General features: G+C 37.6%; 1 protein-coding gene across 1 annotated transcript in view; it reads left to right on the top strand.

Annotated features, from left to right (window-relative positions):
* The first annotated feature begins 234 nt into the window (after positions 1-234).
* LOC148353209 (neuroligin-4, X-linked-like) overlaps positions 235-22,902 on the top strand; it is an 85,042-nt gene continuing 62,374 nt past the window's right edge. Inside the window, exons 1-3 of the mRNA XM_088352200.1 lie at positions 235-502; positions 16,658-16,797; positions 19,200-20,770. Of these exons, the coding sequence (XP_088208326.1) occupies positions 20,341-20,770 (430 nt within the window). The 5' untranslated portion in view covers positions 235-502; positions 16,658-16,797; positions 19,200-20,340. The remainder of the gene's footprint in view (positions 503-16,657; positions 16,798-19,199; positions 20,771-22,902) is intronic.

Raw genomic sequence — 22,902 nt, 5'->3', positions numbered from 1 at the left:
GCACCACAAGTGCGCCCAATAAGTGTCGTGCATATGTGTAACGGCACGCACGCGCTCCTAGCCTTCATAGGTGAGCATCATTGGAAGTGTGGCTGCGCGCTGCATCACTGTCCAATCGTGTTTAGGAGGAAGCACCATAGAGAAAGGGAGAGAGGGAGAGAGAGAGAGAAGGAATAGGAGAGAGGGATGGGGAGGGGGGAGTCAGCCAGGAAGGGAGAGAAAGAAGGGGGAGATTGATCGTCCGTCCTGGGCCTCTCACATCCCATTGGAGAAGCTGCACTTCAATTATTTTGCATGGATTACAGTTGGCGAGGATTGCAGTGCTTTTTTGAGGGGGTCTTTTTCTTTTTGTTCTTTATCATTTTTTTGGTGTTAATGCGGAGCAGGTTTGCACTCATTGGGGACGACGAAGCGGCATCGGCAGCATCAGCACCAGGAGTCTCCAAATTGTACCGGACACGTCGCGCACGCACATTCACATTTCCAGAAGCACCCGACGCAGGTTAGTAGGTCTTTTTGAATTCAGTGCCATGATATTGTGGAGTCCAAGCGCTATATTTTGACTTCTATACTGTTATCAGTGTTATTGGGATGCGGTGTGCAAGGGTGGGGGGGTTTTATGCACGGTGGCAGGGCTGCAGGGGTTTGTCCTGATAAATGGAGCGTTATTCAGCAGCGTGCGTGCGTGTGATCACCACCGGAATGTTAACTAGCACCTTGGACAGCGCGCACAACCACGGGCGCGCGCGCCAGAGGGCTGGCTCCTCCTTCTCCGCCGTGATGGGAGGAGCCAGGCTGGATCGTCACCTCCACGCTGTCATCATAAGTGTGCACGCGCGTGCACGTTTGCGATTAGGCTGAGTTGATGTTGCGCTGTCGGCGCGTCAGTGTCTCTTGTATTTCTTGCCCCGGAGGCGGTGGTCCCCAAATAATGGCCCACGGGCCAGATACGGCCCGCCTCCGCATTAGTTTCGAGCGCTTTTTACAATAATGGGGAGCATTTTGTAAAATTGTTTTTTTGGACACCAGGGATACAAACGTGAAGCTATTGTACAATGATAATACAGAATCCAAATTGACAATAAAACATAAAGAAACAAACAAAACCAATACACGGACAACAACAAATAAAAATAAAAATGGAAACTGAGAAAACAAACAGAAAAGCAACAGTACCTCGAAAAACATAAAAGGGCAGATAGAGCAGGGGTCTTCAACCTTTTTCAAGCTTAGAGCTTCTTTTTCTCTCTAATAGGCACACACTTCGATGTACATTTATAAAAGAACAACTTATCATGTTATTATTATGTTTTTACCATGTTATTACTAGTTTAATTATTGGAAGTTGTTAAAGGTAGTGTCCCTAACTTGAAATTTTGCTGCTCTGCCGCCATATCCTGACTCAAAGTCAAGATCGTAGCCTTAGTCAGCTCATTCCCCAATTACAAATAAACTCTTTTTTTTATTCATATTTTGGGGTTTGGGTTGGCATCTGGACTGTATTTGGAGGAGGGCTTTTCCTTCTTTTCAGGCTAAACTAACAAAAAAACAACAACCAGGGAAAAAACATGAAATCACTCTCCACTCCTCTTCTTACCTTTCATGCTTCCTATTTGGTCGCGAGTCCCAGGAGAGCAGTGCTAAAAGTAAAATAAAACATACATTTTAGGAGAATCTGTTTACACAACTAAAATGAATCGATCATTTTATAAATGTTCACCGTATGCAGAAGAATTTTGTTGGAGTTATGCATTTCTGTATACCATATTTTCCGGACTATATAGGGCACCTACATAGCCCTATATAGTCCGGAAAATACGGTATTTTTTTTGTCTTGTTGACATTGTTGTACAGTATAGTATTTGTATTTTTAGCACATTGCTGCTTTTTGACTCTGTTGACCTTTGTTCTGAAACAGTTGATATTATTTTATTTTCTACACTGTTAAAAGTTTGTAAAGCTTGTGTTTATTGTTGCCATGTTGACTTTGTTTGCAAAATATTGTGAAATTCAAGGTACTGTAGTCATCATGTTGACCTTGTTTTATTTGTATTTTTGATACATTGCTGCTTGTTTGGAGTTTCACTCTCTTGACTTCTGTTTTGAAAATGGTTAAGCAAATATTTATACATTTTTTCTACTCTTAAAGTTTGCAGTGTGATTATTGAATTAAAAATAAACTCTTTTTAGGCTATTTTTTATTGTGATTTTAAAGTAACTCAAAAGCAGGAAATTAATTATTCATTGATTATGTGATTCCCAAGCAAAATGTATTAGTATTTGATCAATATCCTTCTACTCTCTCCTGAATTTTCTTGGATCATATCAATCCCAACAACACCAGTATCAGTGTAGTGCATGTAGATATAGATGACATTTGAAAAGGAATTTTTATCTCATTATCACACTATCCTTAGTCACGGTACCAGAGAGGAGTGTTAAATTTGTAATGTATTTCACATGTTACAATGACAATAAGTTCTATTCTATTCACAGTTACAGATACAACGGAATTAACATTCTTATCTGGTACCATGTGTGAAAAAAAGTGTGATAATGAGATACTATTTCTGCAAGTCATCTATACCAGTGGTAGTACAGGGACTCTGACATATAATTTGAATTGGGACCTGTTAACACTGTGCACAGCACACTGAAAAGTTTATGTTTCACTGACTTTTTTTTATCTGTGAAGTGGTATTTGGTTATTTTTTAATTTTATAAATAGGGTTATTATTTATTTTCCGACTTGTTCTGGGAAGAATCCGAAAGGGTTATTTGGTTGTGTCGCTTAGGTTTTTTTTTCACATTTAAGCACTCCTCTAATCGTCACAGTTTTTCGGTTACAAACTGACCCCCGCCTTTTATCAGAGAAGGTAAAATGTATGTGGACCCACAGGAAAAGGTTTGGGGACCCCATGCCCTAATGTCTGTGGGGGCTAACAGCAGCTGTACATGTGGGTGCAAGGACATGGAAGAGTTTGTTTTCGCCAACAGTTGAGGGGAAAACCTCCATGAGGCTTGTTAACAGCCATTGAATGAAAGAGAGATGGGCACCCAAGTGTATGTGTGTGTGTGTGTGTGTGTGTGTGTGTGTGTGTGTGTGTGCGTGTGCGTGTGTGTGTGTGTGCGCATGTCTTTCTGTCTTTCTTTCTTTCTTTCTTTCTTTCTTTCTTCTCATCTTTCTAGTTTCCTGTTTTCTTTCTTTTTTCTCCCTCTGTTTTTCTCTCTCACCCTCTGTTTCTCTCTCTCAGTTTCTTTTTTTCTATAAATTTCTCTCTCTTGCTATCTCTATCTTTCTCCATTTGTTTCTCTCTCTCTCTCTTTCTCTCACTTCATTTCTCTATTCATTACTCCCTCTTTCTTTCTTTCTCTTTTTCTCTCTCTCTCTCTCTCTCTCTCTCCCCTTTTCTACCTCTAACTTTTTTATTTCTCTTTAATCCACCAGTCTGGCCACTGTGAGAGTGTTTTTTTATACCCCCGAGCTCAAGTGAGTTTTCACACCCCAGCTTTAAGTGATACGAGCATGACTACAAATACTACAAGTATTAATCCTACCCCTACAATTGCAACAGAAATGACCATAAATCCTACTTCATATTAAAAATACTTAGAACACTACAGCAGTTACCGCCATTTTTACAAATTATAATACATAGATACATACATAAAATAACGTTGTATTTGTAAACTATGTTTTACAAATAGAAGGCAGCAAATTAGGTACACTGTCCCTTTAAGGTTTACAGAAATTGTAGCAACATAGCACCAAAAATATCTAGAAAATAAAATAAATATAAAGAAGATGTTTGAAAAAAAAATGAGTATTGGTTCTGGTTTTAACCACATTTAACTTCAGTTTCTGCCATGCATTTTTAAACAGGGTAAAGGTTGGCATATGGGCTCTACAGCAGAGAGATTGTGGTGTGATTCATGAATTTCTTTGTTAACCAGGAGAGATTTGTGGTGGCTTTTTGTGACCAATCCTACATCATAAACAACATTCATAATCACCTGTAGGTCTCATGAAAGCCAGGCAATGAATGCACCTCAGTTACTGAGGTGGAGGAACGGTGTGTACATGCATGCCTACATACAGGGCCGAGCAAAGGTATTGCTCCCCCAAGAACTTTTTGTCATATTGACACTTTTCAGGCTTTTAACTAAAAGCTAAAAAACTGCAAATATAATCTAAGAATCAACAATAAGTGAGACACAATCATGAAATGGACCCAAATTATTCCAACATTTTATTTTATTTTTACAACGAAAAAACTGAAAAGTCGGTGTTGCGAAAGTATTGGCCTCTGGACTCTCAGCTTAGCCAGCACACTCCAGAAGTTCCCTGATAAACTTAAATGCACTTACTCGGTGATAAGCTCAGAGGTTCGTAAAAGGAGACAATAAAGAAATGACAGCATTTTGAAGACCAAAGAACACACCAGGAAGGTCTGGGATTTAGTTGTGAACAGTTCAAAGCAAGAAGATTTTGCAACATTTACACATCTCCCGCAAAGATATCGAAATATAAAACTATTGCAAACTTACCAAGACCTGGTCGTCCAGCTTAACTTTTGGCCCAAACATGGAGAAAATTATCAAAGAAAACCAAGAGGCCCATGATCACATTGGATGAACTGCAGACATAGATAGCCGAGGTGAGACAATCTGTGCATAACACGACGATTATATTTACTCGGCATAATTCTGCTCTTTCAGGAGGAGTAGCAAGAAGAAAGCCTTTTCTGATAGAACACCATAAAAAAGGCTTTTTGGTGTTTACAAGCCACATGGAACACACCAATAACATGTGGAACGAGGTGCTCTGGTCTGATGAGACTAAAATTGAACTTTTTGGGCTGAATGCAGCGTTATATTTGCACTGCACCTACCCTGAAAACCCCATTCCCTCTGTCAAAGATGGAGGGTGCTGGATCATTCTCTGGGGCCACTTTTTTAAGAGAGAACTGAGAAGATTGTTAGAGTTCATGGGAAAATGGATGGAGCCAAATACAGGGTGATTCTGGCAGGAGATCTGTTGGAGTTTTGCAAGAGACCTGAGAATAGGGCGCAAGTTCACCTTCGAAAAGGACAACAACCATAAACATAAAGCAAAATCTACCACGGGATTGTTTAAAACTAACACTATAAATGTGTTAGAATGGCCAAGCCGAAGTCCAGGCCTCATTCTTTGTGGAAAATTCTGAAAAATGCTGTACTGTGCACAAAAGATCACAATCTAACCTTCAGGAACTTGAGATTTTTTGCAAGGAAGACTGGGCATATATTTCTGTCCATTTTATTTCAAAACGTAGAGAGTTATAGCAAAAAAGACTTGATGATGTGATTGTAACAAAACAAGATTGTTAAATCAAAGCATGCCAATAGTTTTGCAAGGATTATTCTCAATGTTTTTATTTGTTAGCACAGTATAAAATGTTCAATATGTTGAATTTCTTCTCAAAATTGTGTTTCTCATGTTATAGATTCTTAGAAATGATTTTGAATTTTTTATCTATGAGTTTAAAGCCTGGAATATGGAAAAATGTCAAAATGTTACTGGGGGGAGGCACCATTTTTGCAATGCACTTTAGCATTCTGCAGTAATTCTGCTGGGAATGATTCAAGGCTGAGCCTGGATTGGTCGTATGTAGCCATAAGGTGAAGTAAGCATCTCGTAAACATGCGCAGGAACAGAAGGTGGGTGTATATGCTAGCTGTTAGCAGTGACATGCGGTGAGGTTTGTGCCTAGAGAAGCACAGTACTATTGACAAACACATGAACCTGCATCTTATACGTGATGAAATTAGCAGAGCAAGACAACATTATGTAAACTCTAGCATAGAAAAAAAAACGTTTTATTGTCTTACCTTAACTAATAAATTAAGTGTTTGCACTACTGTATTCCTTTTGGATAAAAGCATCAGTAGATAGGCAATCCTCCATCAATAATTATCTTTTTTGGGGGCTAAATTGTAGGCCAAATCAGAATCCCTGGTGTTACTTATGAAATCAAAAATATTTGTAAAACACCTTTAAGGCAAGAAATTGCAATCCAAAGTGCTGTACAAAAGCACTCAGTGTACAGTAAGACAATAAAATCCCCTCTTTTATCTCTCCTAACAACCCCAAACATGTTATGCAGACACACACAATGGTTAAAATAAAATAGATACAATATCAACAATAATAAAAATCAATTGTGACTATGACATGACACATATTAACCATGTGAGGAAAGGGATGCAGGGTTATTCACACTGATAGGAGTGGCAGCAGATGGCCTCAGGAGTTAAGCAATTGAACCACACACTACCAGAATAGGCCTCCAAACTGAGGAAATATAAAAATATAAATAAAAAAAAACTGCAGAAAAAAACATAAAAATGTGAACTAAAGGTAAAGTATGATGTAGTAAAAGATGATGAGTTAAACAAGTTGAACATACTAAAAATAATCAGTTAAAAAGTCATGTTAAAAAGTCTTGAGCCTCAAAATAAGAATATCAAGCAGACCTGATGTCCTCCGGCAGAACGTTCCATAGGTGAGGCCTTAAGTCATTGAATGCTGCTTCACCATGGGTTTTGGTCCAGTCAACAAACAGAAGACCTCAGGGACCACAAAGGCTGATATAATAAAAGCAAATCAGACAGAAAGGATGGCCATTGCCCGTTAATACATTTAAATACTAGTAAAATTAGCTTAAAACTGATCCTGAAACGCACAGGGAGCCAATGCAGCAATTTTAAAATTTGTGTAATGTATCACCCCAACCCCCGTAGCCCCCGTAAGCATACGTGCTGCTGAATTTTGTAGACCTATCACTGTCTGTCATGAAGCAATAGAATTATGTGCTTCAATCGGCATGTCCGCATCACGGTAATACGTTACATTCATTCATTGATTCATTCATTCATTATCTGCACCGCTTATCCTTAGTAGGGTCGCGGGGGTGCTGGAGCCCATCTCAGCTGTCCTCGGGCAGTGGGCAGGGGACACCCCGAACTGGTTGACAGCCAGTCGCAGGGCACACGGAGACATACAACCCTTAATTTGCTCATTCACACCTAGGGACAATTCGGACAGGCCAATTAACCCGACATGCTATGTTTTTGGAATGTGGGAGGAAACCGGAGTGCCCGGAGGAAACCCACGCAAGCACGGGGAGAACATGCAAACTTCACAGAGGAGGTTTGATCTCATGACCTCAGAACTGTGCCACACACGCGCTAACCACTACGCCGCCGTGCTGCCCACGTTACATACTAAATGTAATTATAATATTCACAATATAATATGAAAATTCTTCAATTTTAAAATCGATATTACAAAAAAGAGTCAACTCAAACGAGAAAGAACTTTAACACTGAATAAATATTAATACTTGTTTTACTAACAAGGTTAATGACATGCTAATGACTTTTTGTTTTCAATTCCATGTGTTTATGTTTTTTTCAATGTAATGTACTACATTCATATGTTTTAATAAGTTATTTTAGGTGACAGTTCAATATATATATTTTAATACCATATGTAATAAATGCTAATAGCATTATTTTCTCAGCACTTTGGCAAAGCTATTTGATGGATTTTAATAGTGAATAGAGATATGTGAAGCCTGTCCACATTAAGTGAACTGCATAGTGAGTGGTCCACAGGTAATAGGAGGCAATGAAATCTACGAACCATCACTTAGAAGAAAAGTGTTCGGTGTTTTCTCCATCTCTTTTTGTTTTAGTGGTGGAAGTTTTGAAGACTTTAATGCCTCATTTGCTGAACTTATATTATGCAGGGCCAGCCCCTGCAGTGATTAAATCCTATTCAAAGAGGTGGAGTCTTTTCAACAAATCTTTCATTTTTCAGTAAGATGAAGGCTTTAATTTCTGTCCTTACTTTTTAAACCATCCCGAAGAAAACCTTGCAAGTAGGGTTTTGCCACCTTGTGTGTTATTAAAACATTGATTTATAAAGGTGATAATCGTGTAAAAAGGAGAGTGGTGTGCTCAGAACTAGAGATTATATAAAAATCAATTCAATTCACCTTTATTTGTATAGCCTTCATTCACAAAATGTCTTAAGGGACTGCAAAAAGCACATTATACCCCTGATTCGAAACCTGCATGCGAGCAAGGAAAAACTCAAAAACTTCAGCATGAGGAAAAAAAAATAACTTCGAAAAGGGGCCGCACAAGTTGTTGCATTAGGTAACCATTACACAAAACTTAGTCAAACAAAAATAAACATACGTAATATCTAAAATTGTTCAAGAAGTCCAAGACGAAGCCGTTTCCCATTTCAGTCAGCTCCTCAATACAGACACATGCTTCAGGTCCAGATGCTGGTTCACTGACTCATCCCGGTTCGTCCTTGACCCTCCCTCCACCAACAGCCTGACAGAAAAGTATAAGGTCGGCATCAATCAGAAGCTATAGAAGTGTGTTTTAAGCCTAGATTTAAACACTTCCACTGAAGTTGCTGGTCTATCACAGAGTGGCGGGCATTCCACAGCACTACGGCCTGAATGGAGAATGCTTTCGAGCCTGCAGATTTCTTTTTGGATCTTGGTGTCACAAGTAGACAAGCATTTTCCAGGTGTAGGTTCCAACTGGGAACATAGGGGGAAAACAGAAATCAGACACATAAAATGGGGAAAGTCCTTGCAAACTTTTGTATGTATTTAACAGAACCTTAAAGTCATATCTTAAACGGACAGGAATCGAGTACAAGTTCGAAAATTCGAGTGCTATGATAAAACTATTGTCCTAAGTGAAAGTCTTGCTGCAAAATGTTGATACTAGACATCAGGAGACCAAAGAGAAATCAACACATTGCTGTAATTCTAAAGAAATTATAATCTCATCTTCTGATTTCGACAGCATCGGGCGAATCTTCGCAATATTATGAAGGTGGATAAAATCTCATATAGTTATATTTTTCAGATGTATCTGAAACGACAGATTAGGATCAAGTATGGCGCCTAGATTTTTGACCGAGTAGTCTGTGTGATGATACATTTGTCAAGGTTCAGAGCAGCATTTGAGAACAGGTCACGGCAATGAGCTGGACCAACAATCAACATCTTATTTTTCTGGGTTAAGGCACAGACAATTAAGTGACTTGCACCTTTGTACCTTAGCGAAGCCTTCAAATTTCTTAGCGGTTGCCTCCGGTGGCAGTTACAGTTGAGTGTCATCTGCATAGCAATGGAAACAAATATAATACTTGTGGATAATATCGCCAAGTGGAAGCATATAAATACTAAAAAGAAGGGGCCTAAGTACCAAGCCCTGTAGAACATCACAGGTTGTTTAGAGATCAGATTGCCGTAATTAACACATTGCGTCCTATTTGAGAGGTCGGACCCAAACCACAGGAGTATGGGTCTTAATATTCCGGACAGTCAAGTTAGATGGTGTGTTCCACGGTATCAACCGCAGCACTGATATCCAGCAGCAGCAGCAGCACTGACAAGGTGCCACAATATACCACTAAGAGAAGACCATTGGTTATTGCACCCTGGTCATCCTAGAAGGGGGATTACCACTTGTGAGGCCCCTTCCCAAGGTTTCTTATTTTTTCTTGCCCACATGTTGGTTCAACATCAGGGGATGGTGTAACTGTAACCTGTGCAGTCCTTTGAGACATTTTGTGATTAAGGGCTTTACAAATAAATGTGACTTGAATCGACTGTAACCTAGCTGTTTTTCTGGCATGGTTAGCCTTGAATTCTGACTGAACAAATTCAAAGAGATTATTTTCAGACATAAAGTCGTTCAGGTGCTGTCCAACAACCTTTTCAAGTAATTTTGCAAAAGTGGAAGATTTGACACAGACCTACAATTACATAGGCTTTTCGGGCAAAGTTATATCACTTAAGCGTGGGCTTATTGACAGCGGACTTGAAGGCTATAAGAACAACGCCCAATAAAGCGATTAATTAATATTCAAAACCGAAGGTTCTACGATCCCGAACAGATATTTCACCAGTGAAACCGGAAACGGGTCAAGTAAGCAAGTAGACTGTTTGTGCCTACTGACCATCTGTGTGAGACTATCAAGGGACAGATCACAAGAACTGAAAAATTGTTAAACAGCTGCCGTCCCGAAAGTGTCCCATAACTTCAGAATCTCTTAAGTCATGCACAATTCCACAATGTTCATTCAATTTTTTTTTTTTTTAATGAAAAGACCATAATTTCTCGGGCAGAATATGTAGAATCATTAGAGTTAGGTTGCTGTCTATTAACAGCCACCACTAAAAGTGTAATTTTCAAATATTTTGTCTGACCTTGACAGAACTAAAACCATTGCCTTTTCTGGTCATTTAAATTATATTCTCTTACCAACATTGTGATGAGTAATTCAGTCCTTTAGTGCAGTGCTTCTCAAGCTCTTTTTAACCAAGGCACACTTTTTTTCATTCGGAAAATCTAGAGGCGCACTGTCTCTCGAACATGTTTAAGAATTTCAAGTTTTTACTTTATTATTTTTTAAGGCTTATTGTAACATGTTGCTTTAATTTTCATAGTATTACGTTTGTATTATCATTACTGGTCTGTAGAAACAATACACGTTTTTCATCTTTGTTACCAAATCATTTTGCTGTAATTTGAGATTCTACTATATTTTTAACCTGATTTTCTTTTTGCATTATGTATTTTTTTTATCTTGATTTTGAATGGAAAGAACAAAAAAATACTACAAATGAGCAAAAACGATCTGATAGTGGAACAAAACAAATTGCTACATAAAATAAATAAATAAAGGTATGTGATCATTCTCCCTAACTTGACAATTTAAAGATTTTTTTATCATTTGTGGTCACTGGGGCTCAGGTAATAAATTTGTGTTTTTCATTTTGCCATCATTTTGGATTTTATCTATACTTCATATACCTTTTTTTTCAAATTTTACTATATTTTGTATACTGCTTTTCTAGAAAAATGACAAAATTTATAAAATGTATTCAAAATTATCTGCCAGTGAAACAGAAATATTTTTGATACAATATTTTTCTCGTACAGAAAATGATATAAGAATACATGCTATAAAATATAAACATTTAGTAGTTGAAAACAGGGACCTAATATATTATTTTGCTTTAATACCATAGAAATACCAAAATACTACTACAGCAATGACAAAATACAAAAAATACTACTACAGAAAAAATACATCAGAAATATAACAAAAATACCACTTCAGAAATATTACAACAGAAAAAAACCCAACTTAATTAATAATACGAAAAACACTGAAGACATATCACAAAAATACTTCTATAGAATTACTACAAAAATCCTACTTTAGAAATATTTCAAGTGTATTTCTACAGAAATACGACAAAAATACCGCTAAAATTATGCTATAATCTGAAATAAATCTATAGATTTATTATGACAGAAATGCTACTAAAAATACTTTACCAGAAATATTTCGACAGGAATACTACAAAAACATAACTACAGTAATACTACAAAACACTGCATATATACTACAGAAAAAAATCTTTGGAAATACAATAAAAATACTACAGAAATACTACAAAAATACTACTATGTACTACTACAACATACTACTGCAGCCATACGACAAACATGTACAAGAATAAAACTAGAGCAATACGACAAGGATACTACAAAAATATTTAAAAAATATGACTGTACAAATACTACAAAATAAAAAATAAATACAACTACATTAACATTACAAAACTAAATATCAGATTTAGTGCGTAAAACAAGGCTCTAATATATCATTTTGCTTGAATTGTGATTTTTGTTCCAAACCAATTTGATTAAACTAATCAATTTAAAAATATAGTAAAAAAAAAACATGTTGACGTCTGCATGTATATTTATTCATAAATGAAAAAATTGGATCGCTTTCCAGGATCTGCCCCTTTACCAATTTTTCTAAGCCCAATGTGAACCCCGACTCTAAATAGTTGCCCACCCCTGTCACAGATAAAAATAAATCTACGAAAATATTCTTTCAAAACTAAATTAATTTCATCTGTTCATAGATGGTTACCATAAGTAGAAGCATTCCATTGTATTCATGCAATTCCGATCTTATTGACCGTATTTCTGGTCTGTAAGGCGCCCTGGACATTCCAATTTCTAGCAGATTTTTGGTCATTAGGTACGCCTTATATGTTTGGAAAATACTGTATATTACCCTTTTCAACCTCATGAACAGATAATAATAAATAGAAGATTACATTTTTTACTATCTGCTGCCACCTACCAATATGTTTAAATGTTACAGTTACTTGGCTGATCACTGTAAAAAAGCAAATACAGTAAAAACTTGCATACTTAATTGCACTAATTCTCAAAAGTTCTGAGTTCAGGACCCAGTATCCTACCCTAATTGCAAGCCGCGACCCAAATCAAGAAAAACATTTCCTCTTCTCAAATTTATCAAATGAAAATATTTTTTTAAAAACAAACAAAATGACCAGCAAAACCAAAATATTCCCTTCAATATTTCATCACCTGCATTTTTGGAGGGACTGTGTGTCATATTTGACCACTAAAAGCCGCTGTATCATGTAGTTCAATTGAAAACGAGCGCTAATAAGCACAAGGAAAAATACAAACTACGTACCCACAGAGTGACCTAACTGCACCATTTTGCTTTTCATTTGTAATTCAAGCCTTATAAATTTTTTGGGGTACCTGTAGTAGCAAGGTTGTTGAAAATGTATGTAAATTCCCTTTGGGTGAGGCTCATGTTTTGTCAAATACAATGCACATTTAAATGATGATTCATGTATTTTTGTTTTTTATTTAAATCACTGTTAAGAGTTTTTTTTCTACCACTATGAGGCTTTAAATGAAATGTTAAAGAAAACCTAGCCTTTTGGGTAATAAATTTGGTCCACATTAAAAGGGCTTAACATAGCCTAATTTTAGACGTCAGTATATAGCTTAAAATATTTTCTAAAATAGACCAGATTTACCCCAAAATTCAACATTCAAAACACATTGGGAAATCTTTTGGGGGGCTTAATTCTGACTACTTTAACAGCCAAAGACAATTATGTTGATGACTAAATTTGGTCCTTGTTGAATGGGTAAAACACAATTTAATTTTAAACATCTTTTTGAGAGCTAAATCATGTCTAAAACAGACCTTACCTAGCCCAAAATCCAGCGTCCAAGATACATAAGGAACTTGATGTATCACCAGGTTATAAATGTCTGAGCTCTATATAACATTGTCAATTACTAGACAATTCTTCAATAGGTGGAGCGGTCATCTTGGGACCAAATAGGTCGCAGGTACGATTCACGACTTCTCCGTTGTATATGTCAAAGTGTTGTTGGGCAAGACCCTAAATCCCTAATGCCCCTGATAAAAAGGGAGGCGCCTTACATGGCTGACTTTCGGTGTGTGAGTATGTATGTGCAAATGGGTAAATGTCACTGATTAATTTCACCTGTGCCCGCTCATTTGGCGCCAGCCGCTGCGGGCTATCTGATTGGCTCCCTGTCCCTTTTTAAGCCCGGTCCTGTCACTCTCCTGTTGTCAGTCCGTCTGCAAACCTCTGTTGATACAAGGCAAGCCTGTCCCGTTTTTGCTCCCGTTCTTCCACCTGTCCGTTCCCCCTGTTTGTCTCCGGCTACAACCCGTTTTTGATCCCGACCATGTCTGCTCTCCCGTCTCGGCTCACGACCCGTTTTTTATATATATATATATATATATATATATATATATATATATATATATAATAATAATAATAATAATAATTTCCTTGTATTGTCATTCTGTGTAACAATGTACACAGAACGAAATGTCGATTGCACCTGACCCGTTGTAGCGAGCCGATGCAGCCGCAGCATATATATATATATATATATATATATATATATATATATATATATATATATATATATATATATATATATATATATATATATATATATATATATATATATATATATATATATATACTGGACTGTCTCAGAAAATTAGAATATTGTGATAAAGTTCTTTATTTTCTGTAATGCAATTAAAAAAACAAAAATGTCATACATTCTGGATTCATTACACATCAACTGAACTATTTCAAGCCTTTTATTATTTGAATATTGCTGAATTTGGCTTACAGCTTAAGAAAACTAAAAAATCCTATCTCAAAATATTAGAATATCATGAAAAAGTATACAAGTAGGCTATTCAACTAATCACCTGAATCATCTATTTAACTCAAAACACCTTGCAAGGGTTTCCTGAGCCTTAAAAACACTCAGCTTGGTTCAGTAAACTAAATCACAAGTATGGGGAAGACTGCTGATCTGACTGCTGTCCAGAAGACCATCATTGATACCCTCCATCAGGAGGGTAAGACACAAAAAGAAATTTCTCAAAGAGCAGGCTGTTCACAGAGTGCAGTTTCAAAGCATATCCACACAAAGTCTGTTGGAAGGGAAAAATGTGGCCGGAAACGCTGCACAACCTAGAGAGATGACCGCAGCCTTAACAAAATTGTGAAGAAGAGCCACTTCCAGAATTTGGGGGAGCTTCAAAGACAGTGGGCTGAAGCTGGAGTCCAGGTATCAAAAGCCACAGTTCACAGACGTGTCCGGGAAATGGGCTACAATAGCCGTATTCCCATGGTCAAGCCACTTCTGAACTCAAGACAACGGAAGAAGCATCTGACTTGGGGCTATGGAGAAGAAGCACTGGACAGTTGCAGAGTGGTCCAAAGTCCTCTTTTCAGACGAAAGCAAGTTTTGCATTTCATTTGGAAGTCAACGCGCCAGAGTCTGGAGAAAGGCTGGAGAGGAGCAAAATCCAAGTTGCTTGAAATCCAGTGTGAAGTTCCCACAGTCAGCAATGGTTTGGGGAGCCATGTCAGCTGCTGGTGTTGGTCCACTGTGTTTCATCAAGTCCAGAGTAAATGCAACTGTGTACCAAGAGATTTTAGAGCACTACATGCTTCCATCTGCTGAAAAGCTCTATGGAGATGAGGATTTCATTTTCCAGCATGATCTGGCACCTGCCCACAGTGCCAAAACCACCAGTAACTGGTGCACTGACCATGGCATCACTGTCCTTGATTGGCCTGCTAATTCCCCTGACCTGAACCCCATCGAGAATTTGTGGGGTATAGTTAAGAAGAAGATGAAAGACACCAGACCTACAAATGCAAATGAGCTGAAGGCCGCTATCGAAGCATCCTGGGCATCAATAACACCTCAGCAATGCCACAGGCTGATTGCCTCCATGCCACGCCGGATTGATGCAGTAATCCGTGCAAAAGGATTCCCAACCAAGTACTGAGTGCATCAATGGACATTTTCAAATGTTTGATTTAGTTTTGCTGTTATAAAATTATTTTTTTACTTGGTCTGAGGAAGTATTCTAATATTTTGAGATAGGATTTTTGAGTTTTTTTCAGCTGTAAGCCAAAATCAGCAATATTCAAATAATAAAAGGCTTGAAATAGTTCAGTTGATGTGTAATGAATCCAGAATGTATGACATTTTTGTTTTTTTAATTGCATTACAGAAAATAAAGAACTTTATCACAATATTCTAATTTTCTGAGACAGTCCAGTATATATATATATTCTCTGCTGTATCTGCATCGGGCCATACTCAATATGTGTAAACAAACTTTACCTGTCATTTTCTTTGGTGACAAATGGGGGGTGTTGATATCCTTTTTTATAATTGCGGTTAAGGAGTTTAAATGATCCTCAGTAAAAAAAAAAAAAAAAAAAAAAAAAAAAAAAAATATATATATATATATATATATATATATATATATATATATATATATATATATATATATATATATATATATATATATATATATTGTCACGGTTGCCATGGCGCCCAATTGGTCCCAGCTGTGTGGCGCAGGTTCTGTCACGGTTGCCACAGCGCCCAATTGGCCCCGCCCATGGACACCGGCTGAAGTGTGTTGATAGATTGCTCCTTGGGAGTACTTAAACGCAGTCCTTTGAGCCGTTAGTTGTCTGTTAAACTCTGTGTGAAATGCCTAGTTCTGTGAATTTGCCTGTGTTTGATTCGGTTTTATTTTTGGCCCGATCTGTTTGATTTTGACAACTCTTTTGTTCGGATTTCAATCCACTTCCGCGACCATCGATCCCCGGATCGAATGTGCGCGCATTCCTCCTTTCCCTAATAAACTATGAGTATGTTACGCAATTGGGTTCTCCATTCCTGTTTCCTGTCCTGGTTCGTGACATATATATTTTGTTAGCAATATTTTGCCAAGTAAAGGCTTGCGACCCACTAAAAATGGGTCTGTGACACAATTTTGGGTCCCCATCCACCAGTTGAGAAACACCACGTCATCGATACAATTTGGCAATTTTCTGCGGCAAACCAGTGTGAAAAACACTCCTAGAGAGGAACGTTCGGACATTCCAACCTTCATTTGACCTTCAACTGTAACGTGTGTGTATATATAATAAAGTGAAGTCAGTGAATCTGTAATTACTATGCCAGGGATATAAACACGGTGCGAATATGTGGGCCGCAGATAGAGAAGTGTGTGTGTTTGTACTTGCAAACAGCACTGGGGTCCGGAACTCATGTGTGTTCATGGTTTAATTAAGCGTGTGACGCGATTCGCCGCCCTCTCCACACTAACACACCACTTTTCTATCCACAGGGTCTTGGGATGCATGCAGCGGTGTAGCAGGGGAGTGACATATGTCTGCAGCTCACGCTCACAAACATCAGCTCTGACGTGCTGACACACTACTTGGAGCTGAGCAGTCAATAGAACCGCTGCCTTTTGCTTTGGAAAATGTGAGTCCATTATAGTTGTATTTTCTCCTTTAAGAGCAACACCATATATTACAAAACAAATTCTATAATGTAGAAATAAATGTATTCATGAATAAACCCCTACAAATATATTCCATCGGAATAAATGAACAAATACATAAATAGATAGATAGATAGATAGATGATAGATAGATAGATAGATAGATAGATAGATAGATAGATAGATAGATAGATAGATAGATAGATAGATAGATAGATAGATAGATAGATAGATAGATAGATAGATAGATAGATAGATAGATAGATAGATAGATAGATAGATAGATAGATAGATAGATAGATAGATAGATAGATAGATAGATAGATAGATAGATAGATAGATAGATAGATAGATAGATAGATAGATAGATAGATAGATAGATAGATATTCATCCCCATTGGGAAATTCACACTTGCAGCAGTAAACAATTATAAAACAATAATAAGTAAAAGGAATATAATACATAAATACCCAATGTAACGTGTTGATATAAAGTATTTAAATAGTGCTACATGAAATACACACTGTAATAAAACAGGGTAATATGCAATGTGGGGGTGTGGTTTAATGTGGGCTTTTACTCCCCCAGTTGGAGATAAAGAGCCTCATGGCATGAGGAAGAAATGATCTCCTCAGTCTGTCCGTATATATACGTAAATAACGTATTACCGAATATATGACATGAATGCAATAAAGTATTATTTTATGTATTCATGCATTCATGCATTTTGTCAGTTCTTTTATTCTGTATTAGTTTTGTCATGTATTTTTTCAGTATTTATTTTGCCGTGTATTTTGTTGGTTATTTTGTTGAGTATTTTTGTGTTTTGTTACAACATACCACATGGGTTTTTCACCCGTTGGTTGATCAGTGTAGTAGCCAATTTGTTAATCACTAATATGTGAAAAGCTCAGGCAACTGGGCCACCTCCTTATTTGAATAGCATTTTGTTGTGACAAAATAAATGACAAAATACGTGATGGAAAACACAACAAAGTACATGACGAAATACACAACAAAATACGTGATGAAAAGCACAGCAAAGTACATAACAAATTACACAATGAAATGCATGACAAAATGAATACCGTAATAGATAAATGACACAATTGCTAAATATATCAATAAAACGCAATTATGACATATACTATGTCAATTTTCGCAGGGGTAGCCAGTCAAAATCAGCAAAGTAGAAACCTTTTTTTAAATTGTTTTTTTATTTAACACTCTAATATTCGTTAAAAAAAAAAACTCTGTTAGGCTTTTTTTGACGAATAAAGTTTTTTTTAAACAAATAGATTCTGTACTGTCAAATGATACCCTTTAAAAATAATCTTGCTACTGTACTGTATTGTACTCAGGGGCGTTACATTTTTACATCAAGGGATATTTTGTCGCTATCATGTAAATGGTAAAATAGTGAATGGACTGCATTTAGATAGCGCTTTTTTTTGAGTCACTGAAGACCTCCATAAGTGCTTCACAATGTACTTCACTTACCCAATCACAGACAGTCACACGCCGATAGATATGGACGTTAGAGAAAACTGCTTTTACCTACCTTTAGCTTCCTCTGCAATGTGGTGCTTTTGTCAGCTTTTTGTTGACATTTTATTGACAAGCAACACTTTTTAAATTAGTAGTGCCTTATATACAGTTTATATTATTTTAGTAGTATTTCTGTGGTTGTATTATCGTAATGGACACATAAAGGGACCAATAGGAAAAAAAAAACATGAACATTTTTTAAAATTACAATTCATTTACAATTATACTTATATTGCTGTTATATCCTTACCTTTTTTGTTTGGCGGGCAGGATCAAAGAACCTGAGAGGCTGTATGTGGCACACAGGCGGTAGTTTGCCCACCCCTGTTTTAATGTTTTAACCATTTATTGCATTACAGACTTTTTTTCTGTATTCGGATAGATAAGTAGCAATGAAGGACGTTGCATTTCACACCCAGGCCTTCAGTGGTGTGTCGTTCGCGAACAAACTGGATCTATGAGGTGGCTCTTGTAAGAGCTGGTTCCCCAGAAATCAAGAGCCAGTTCCATTTGAGATGCTTTTTTTTTCTTGTGAATGGTTAAAATGCATGTTTTTATCAGGGATTCAGTGTTGTTGACTTTAAATGTTTTGAGTGTAACAATTGTTTTGTATATTATATCGAAGGCTCTTCTGGCCTTGATGGCCCACCACTGATAAATATAAACTGATCATTTCAAAGTGGCCTCTTTTTCCGCCAATTAGTTTTGGGATGATTGTGTGTGAGTGACATTTTGTCTTGATTTACACGTCCTATGTATTGACGAAGACTAATGATGTCATTCTGTCCTTTCCTTTCCCCGTCATGGCTTCCTCCTCTTCCTCTTCTCTTCCAGGAGGCAGTTTGGGCTTGTCATGTGGCTGAGCGCAAGGAGAGAGTGACAGAGGAACAGTGATGCTACTGTTTACATAACAAGAACTTAACACACTCACAAATACACATGAACACATACTGGAGTCACCAGTACACACTTTCGTTTAAGCACACAAACAGGCGCAAAAGGAATGACGCCCAGTGACTCACCACACACTCAGAGGCACTGAACTCACACATAGAAGAGAAGAAAGTTACTCGCCAGGGTCACTGTGATACGTTCAGGGGCCAAGCTAAAAGAGAACGCAGGATACCACTGAAGAAGTGTAAACTTACACAAAAATCCACGCTGCACACTCTCCAGTCACCATTATTGAGTGCGTTACTGGAAAATAATTGTTACGGTTAATAATTACTTCCGTTAAAAAGTAATTGCATTACCCCTTAGAGTAGTGACAACAAAAGGTAGCCTGTTACTCTGATCTAGTAACAAATTACCGTATATACTCACATTAAAGCCGCCCCCCTTAAACTGCTTAAAAATACTGACATAATAAAATAAATTGCAGAAAACGTATCCACCGACCTATAGAAGCAGTAAACCTTCCAAATTCCTTGTGAAATCTTGAGAACTGGCAAGCTAAAACTCTGCGGAGACACTCCATGTCCATTTTGTGTTTTGTTTTCAAACCACTTTAAGATTTCCTGATCCATTCCTGGGTTTTCTTTGTTCTTGCAGGCATGGTGTACTGCAAAAACAATTTTACAAATAAAAAAAAACAAATTCAGCACTCAATTATTTATTGGTGACACACACATAAAAACGCACATATAAACCGATGAACTGATTTCAGAATTTAATTCAATAGTTGTAAATATGGCTTGGGTGTGAGAATATACAGTAGGGAGAATTTTGGAATATCAGTAGGGAGAAATTCAGCATCCTTGTACTCTGTGCTGCTGGTGGAATGAGGGTTGTACGTCAGTTCGTAAGTGAAGGAGCAGCTGCCGACTATTCAGAGTTAATATATTTTATGATCCGCTTTTAGAAAGTAGTGACGTAATACAGCGTGTTGTAACAACAGTTCAGTTACCAGATTGTATTAAAAACGAGTCCCTGAGAAAAGTAATCGCGTTCCAGGAACGCTTTATTCCCCGTCACAATGCCAGAGCCTAAGAGGAGAAGACAATTTTTCGGCTGCGTTTGGCCACTGCTTGGGTTGTTGGCCCACTCTTGCACAGCCCAACAGACGGTTCCGGTGGTGTCCACGGCTCAGGGGCGCATCCGCGGGGTCCTGACCCCGCTGCCTTCGGACCTTCTGGGCCCCGTCATCGAGTACCTTGGGGTACCCTACGCCAGGCCACCCACAGGGGACCGGCGCTTCCAAGCTCCCGAGCCGCCCCTGCCCTGGCCCGGGATCCGCAACGTGACCCAGTTTGCGCCCGTCTGCCCGCAGTCACTGGATGAGAGAAGCATGTTAGGAGACATGATGCCCTCCTGGCTCACGGCCAATCTGGATATAGCCGCCACCTACCTGACCCACCAGAGCGAGGACTGTCTCTACCTCAACATCTACGTGCCCACAGAAGAAGGTGAGTATGACAGAAGTCTCGCGATTCACATCGTACTCTCACATATGCACAACTATACTCTCATACAGACACAGTCATACCCATGCACAAACTACTAACTACTATACTATACACACTAGTTTACTTTCAACACATGTTACTATACTTTAATACACACACTACTATACTCTCACACACACATCCTACTATACTCTCAAAATATATATACACACACTACTACACTCTCAAACGGACATACTACTATACCGTCATACATGGGTCATTCTTACTAGTCGATGCTATATCAGCATTGTAACCTCCACTCCAAAAAAAACAAATGTTTTCAACATTTTATCTGAACGAGATATTTATTGGTCCAGCTCAGAATTAATTCTGTTATATCTTTTTTTTTACCAATTACTTCACACATGACATAGTCCCAATATGTTCTCTGTTACAGTGCATAGAAGTAACAGAAGGTGGACAGTTTATGCTTAATCCATCCATTACTACTAATGTAATGAAAGGAAGCTACTATACAATTATTACTGTGAAATATTTTCAACATGTTCATTAATCACATTATCAGTAAAGATATTGGTTCCCACTATAAATGAGCGTATCGGGGTGGACGTGTTATGCTTTACCTTGATCAAAATTGATCAAAGAATGGAACTTGCTCTTCTTCTCCTTAGATATTTCATTCCTAAAATACTATTAAGTAAGAGAGTCATGGGAACAAAAATGATCGCCAGCAGATGTTTTCTATAAAACTCTTATCAGAGTAACGGGTGGGGGGGAAGATAAAGATCCCACTGGGACACAACATTTTTAGAGATTTTAAATATGAAAAGATGCACCAATAACTGAAATTGACATTAGGTAAGGAATACAATCATTACGGCAATACAGAATTGAAAAAAATATATCACTGTACTCTCATTCACACACTACTATACTCTCACTCATACTACTACACTGTCATACACTCTACTATACTTGTCACACATACCACTATACTCTCATACACACTACTATACTCTCTCACACTGACCACTTTGCACTCTTACTTACTACTTTACATTCATGAACACTATTATACGTTCTCACATATAATATTACTATACTTCATACACCATACACCATCCATTACCATACACACAGTACTATTCTCTCTCTCATTCACACACTACTATAGTCTCTTACACTAACCTTTATCCTCCCATACAAACTACAATACACGCTCACACATACTACTATGCTGGGAGCAACTACAGTTTAACATATACACAGGTCAGTGTGCATTGACCAAATGCACACAAAGTAAAACAACACTGAGAGGTGAAGTGAGCATTACACTTGGTGTAAAAAAAAAATCCTAGAGAAATAGAATTGTTTTTTTAAAGAAAGAATAATATTGTGTAGAGCGTAATAGTGGTGGTTTGCGTGAGGGATCATGAAACCTTTGTGAGAGAGTATAAAAGATCGTGTGTGAGGGACTTTAGTAGTGTGTGTGTGGGAGTATAGAGTAGTAGTATGTGTGTAGTGTATGATACTAAAGTAATATGAGTTAGAGAGTATTGTAGTAGAGAGAGTATAGCGGTGTTTATACACGGATATGACTGTGTCTGAATGAGAATGTAGTTGTGCACGTGTAAGAGTCTGATGTAATATGAGACCAAGTCGGATTTAATTCTTAAATAGCCTCTCATTGGTGAGGATGCATGTAAACATCCCACTGTGCTTGTCATACAACCAAGGTGAAAAACAAAATTCAGATTTGAGCCAGGATGAATAATTACACATTTTGTACCAGCCAGTCAATCCTTCCCCATGGATTAGCTTGGCAGTAGCTGACTGCTACAACACGACATGGATGGAATAACATTTACCAAAATAGGAACATCATCCTTTGACAAGTATTCAGAAGCGATTCTATTTTGAAGACACACTGTCATATTTGAAATACTACAGTTTTTTAACATTTTGAATCCTGAAATGTGGAAATATGGCAAAGGTTCTTGGGGGGTAGTGGGACAATACTCATGCTAGGCCCTGCATGTCTTCCAGTTTTTTGAGTTTGAAGTGGATCGTTTTCATTTTTTTCTCGTCACTTTTTACTTCTTTTACGTTCTGCTTAATATTTGGGGATT

This window comes from Urocampus carinirostris, chromosome 14 (genome assembly GCF_059441175.1).
Source record: "Urocampus carinirostris isolate Australia breed hairy pipefish chromosome 14, RoL_Ucar_1.0, whole genome shotgun sequence".
Taxonomy (NCBI): domain Eukaryota; kingdom Metazoa; phylum Chordata; class Actinopteri; order Syngnathiformes; family Syngnathidae; genus Urocampus; species Urocampus carinirostris.
Note: the sequence above shows the minus strand (reverse complement) of the source record. Positions and strands in the feature narration are given on the sequence as shown.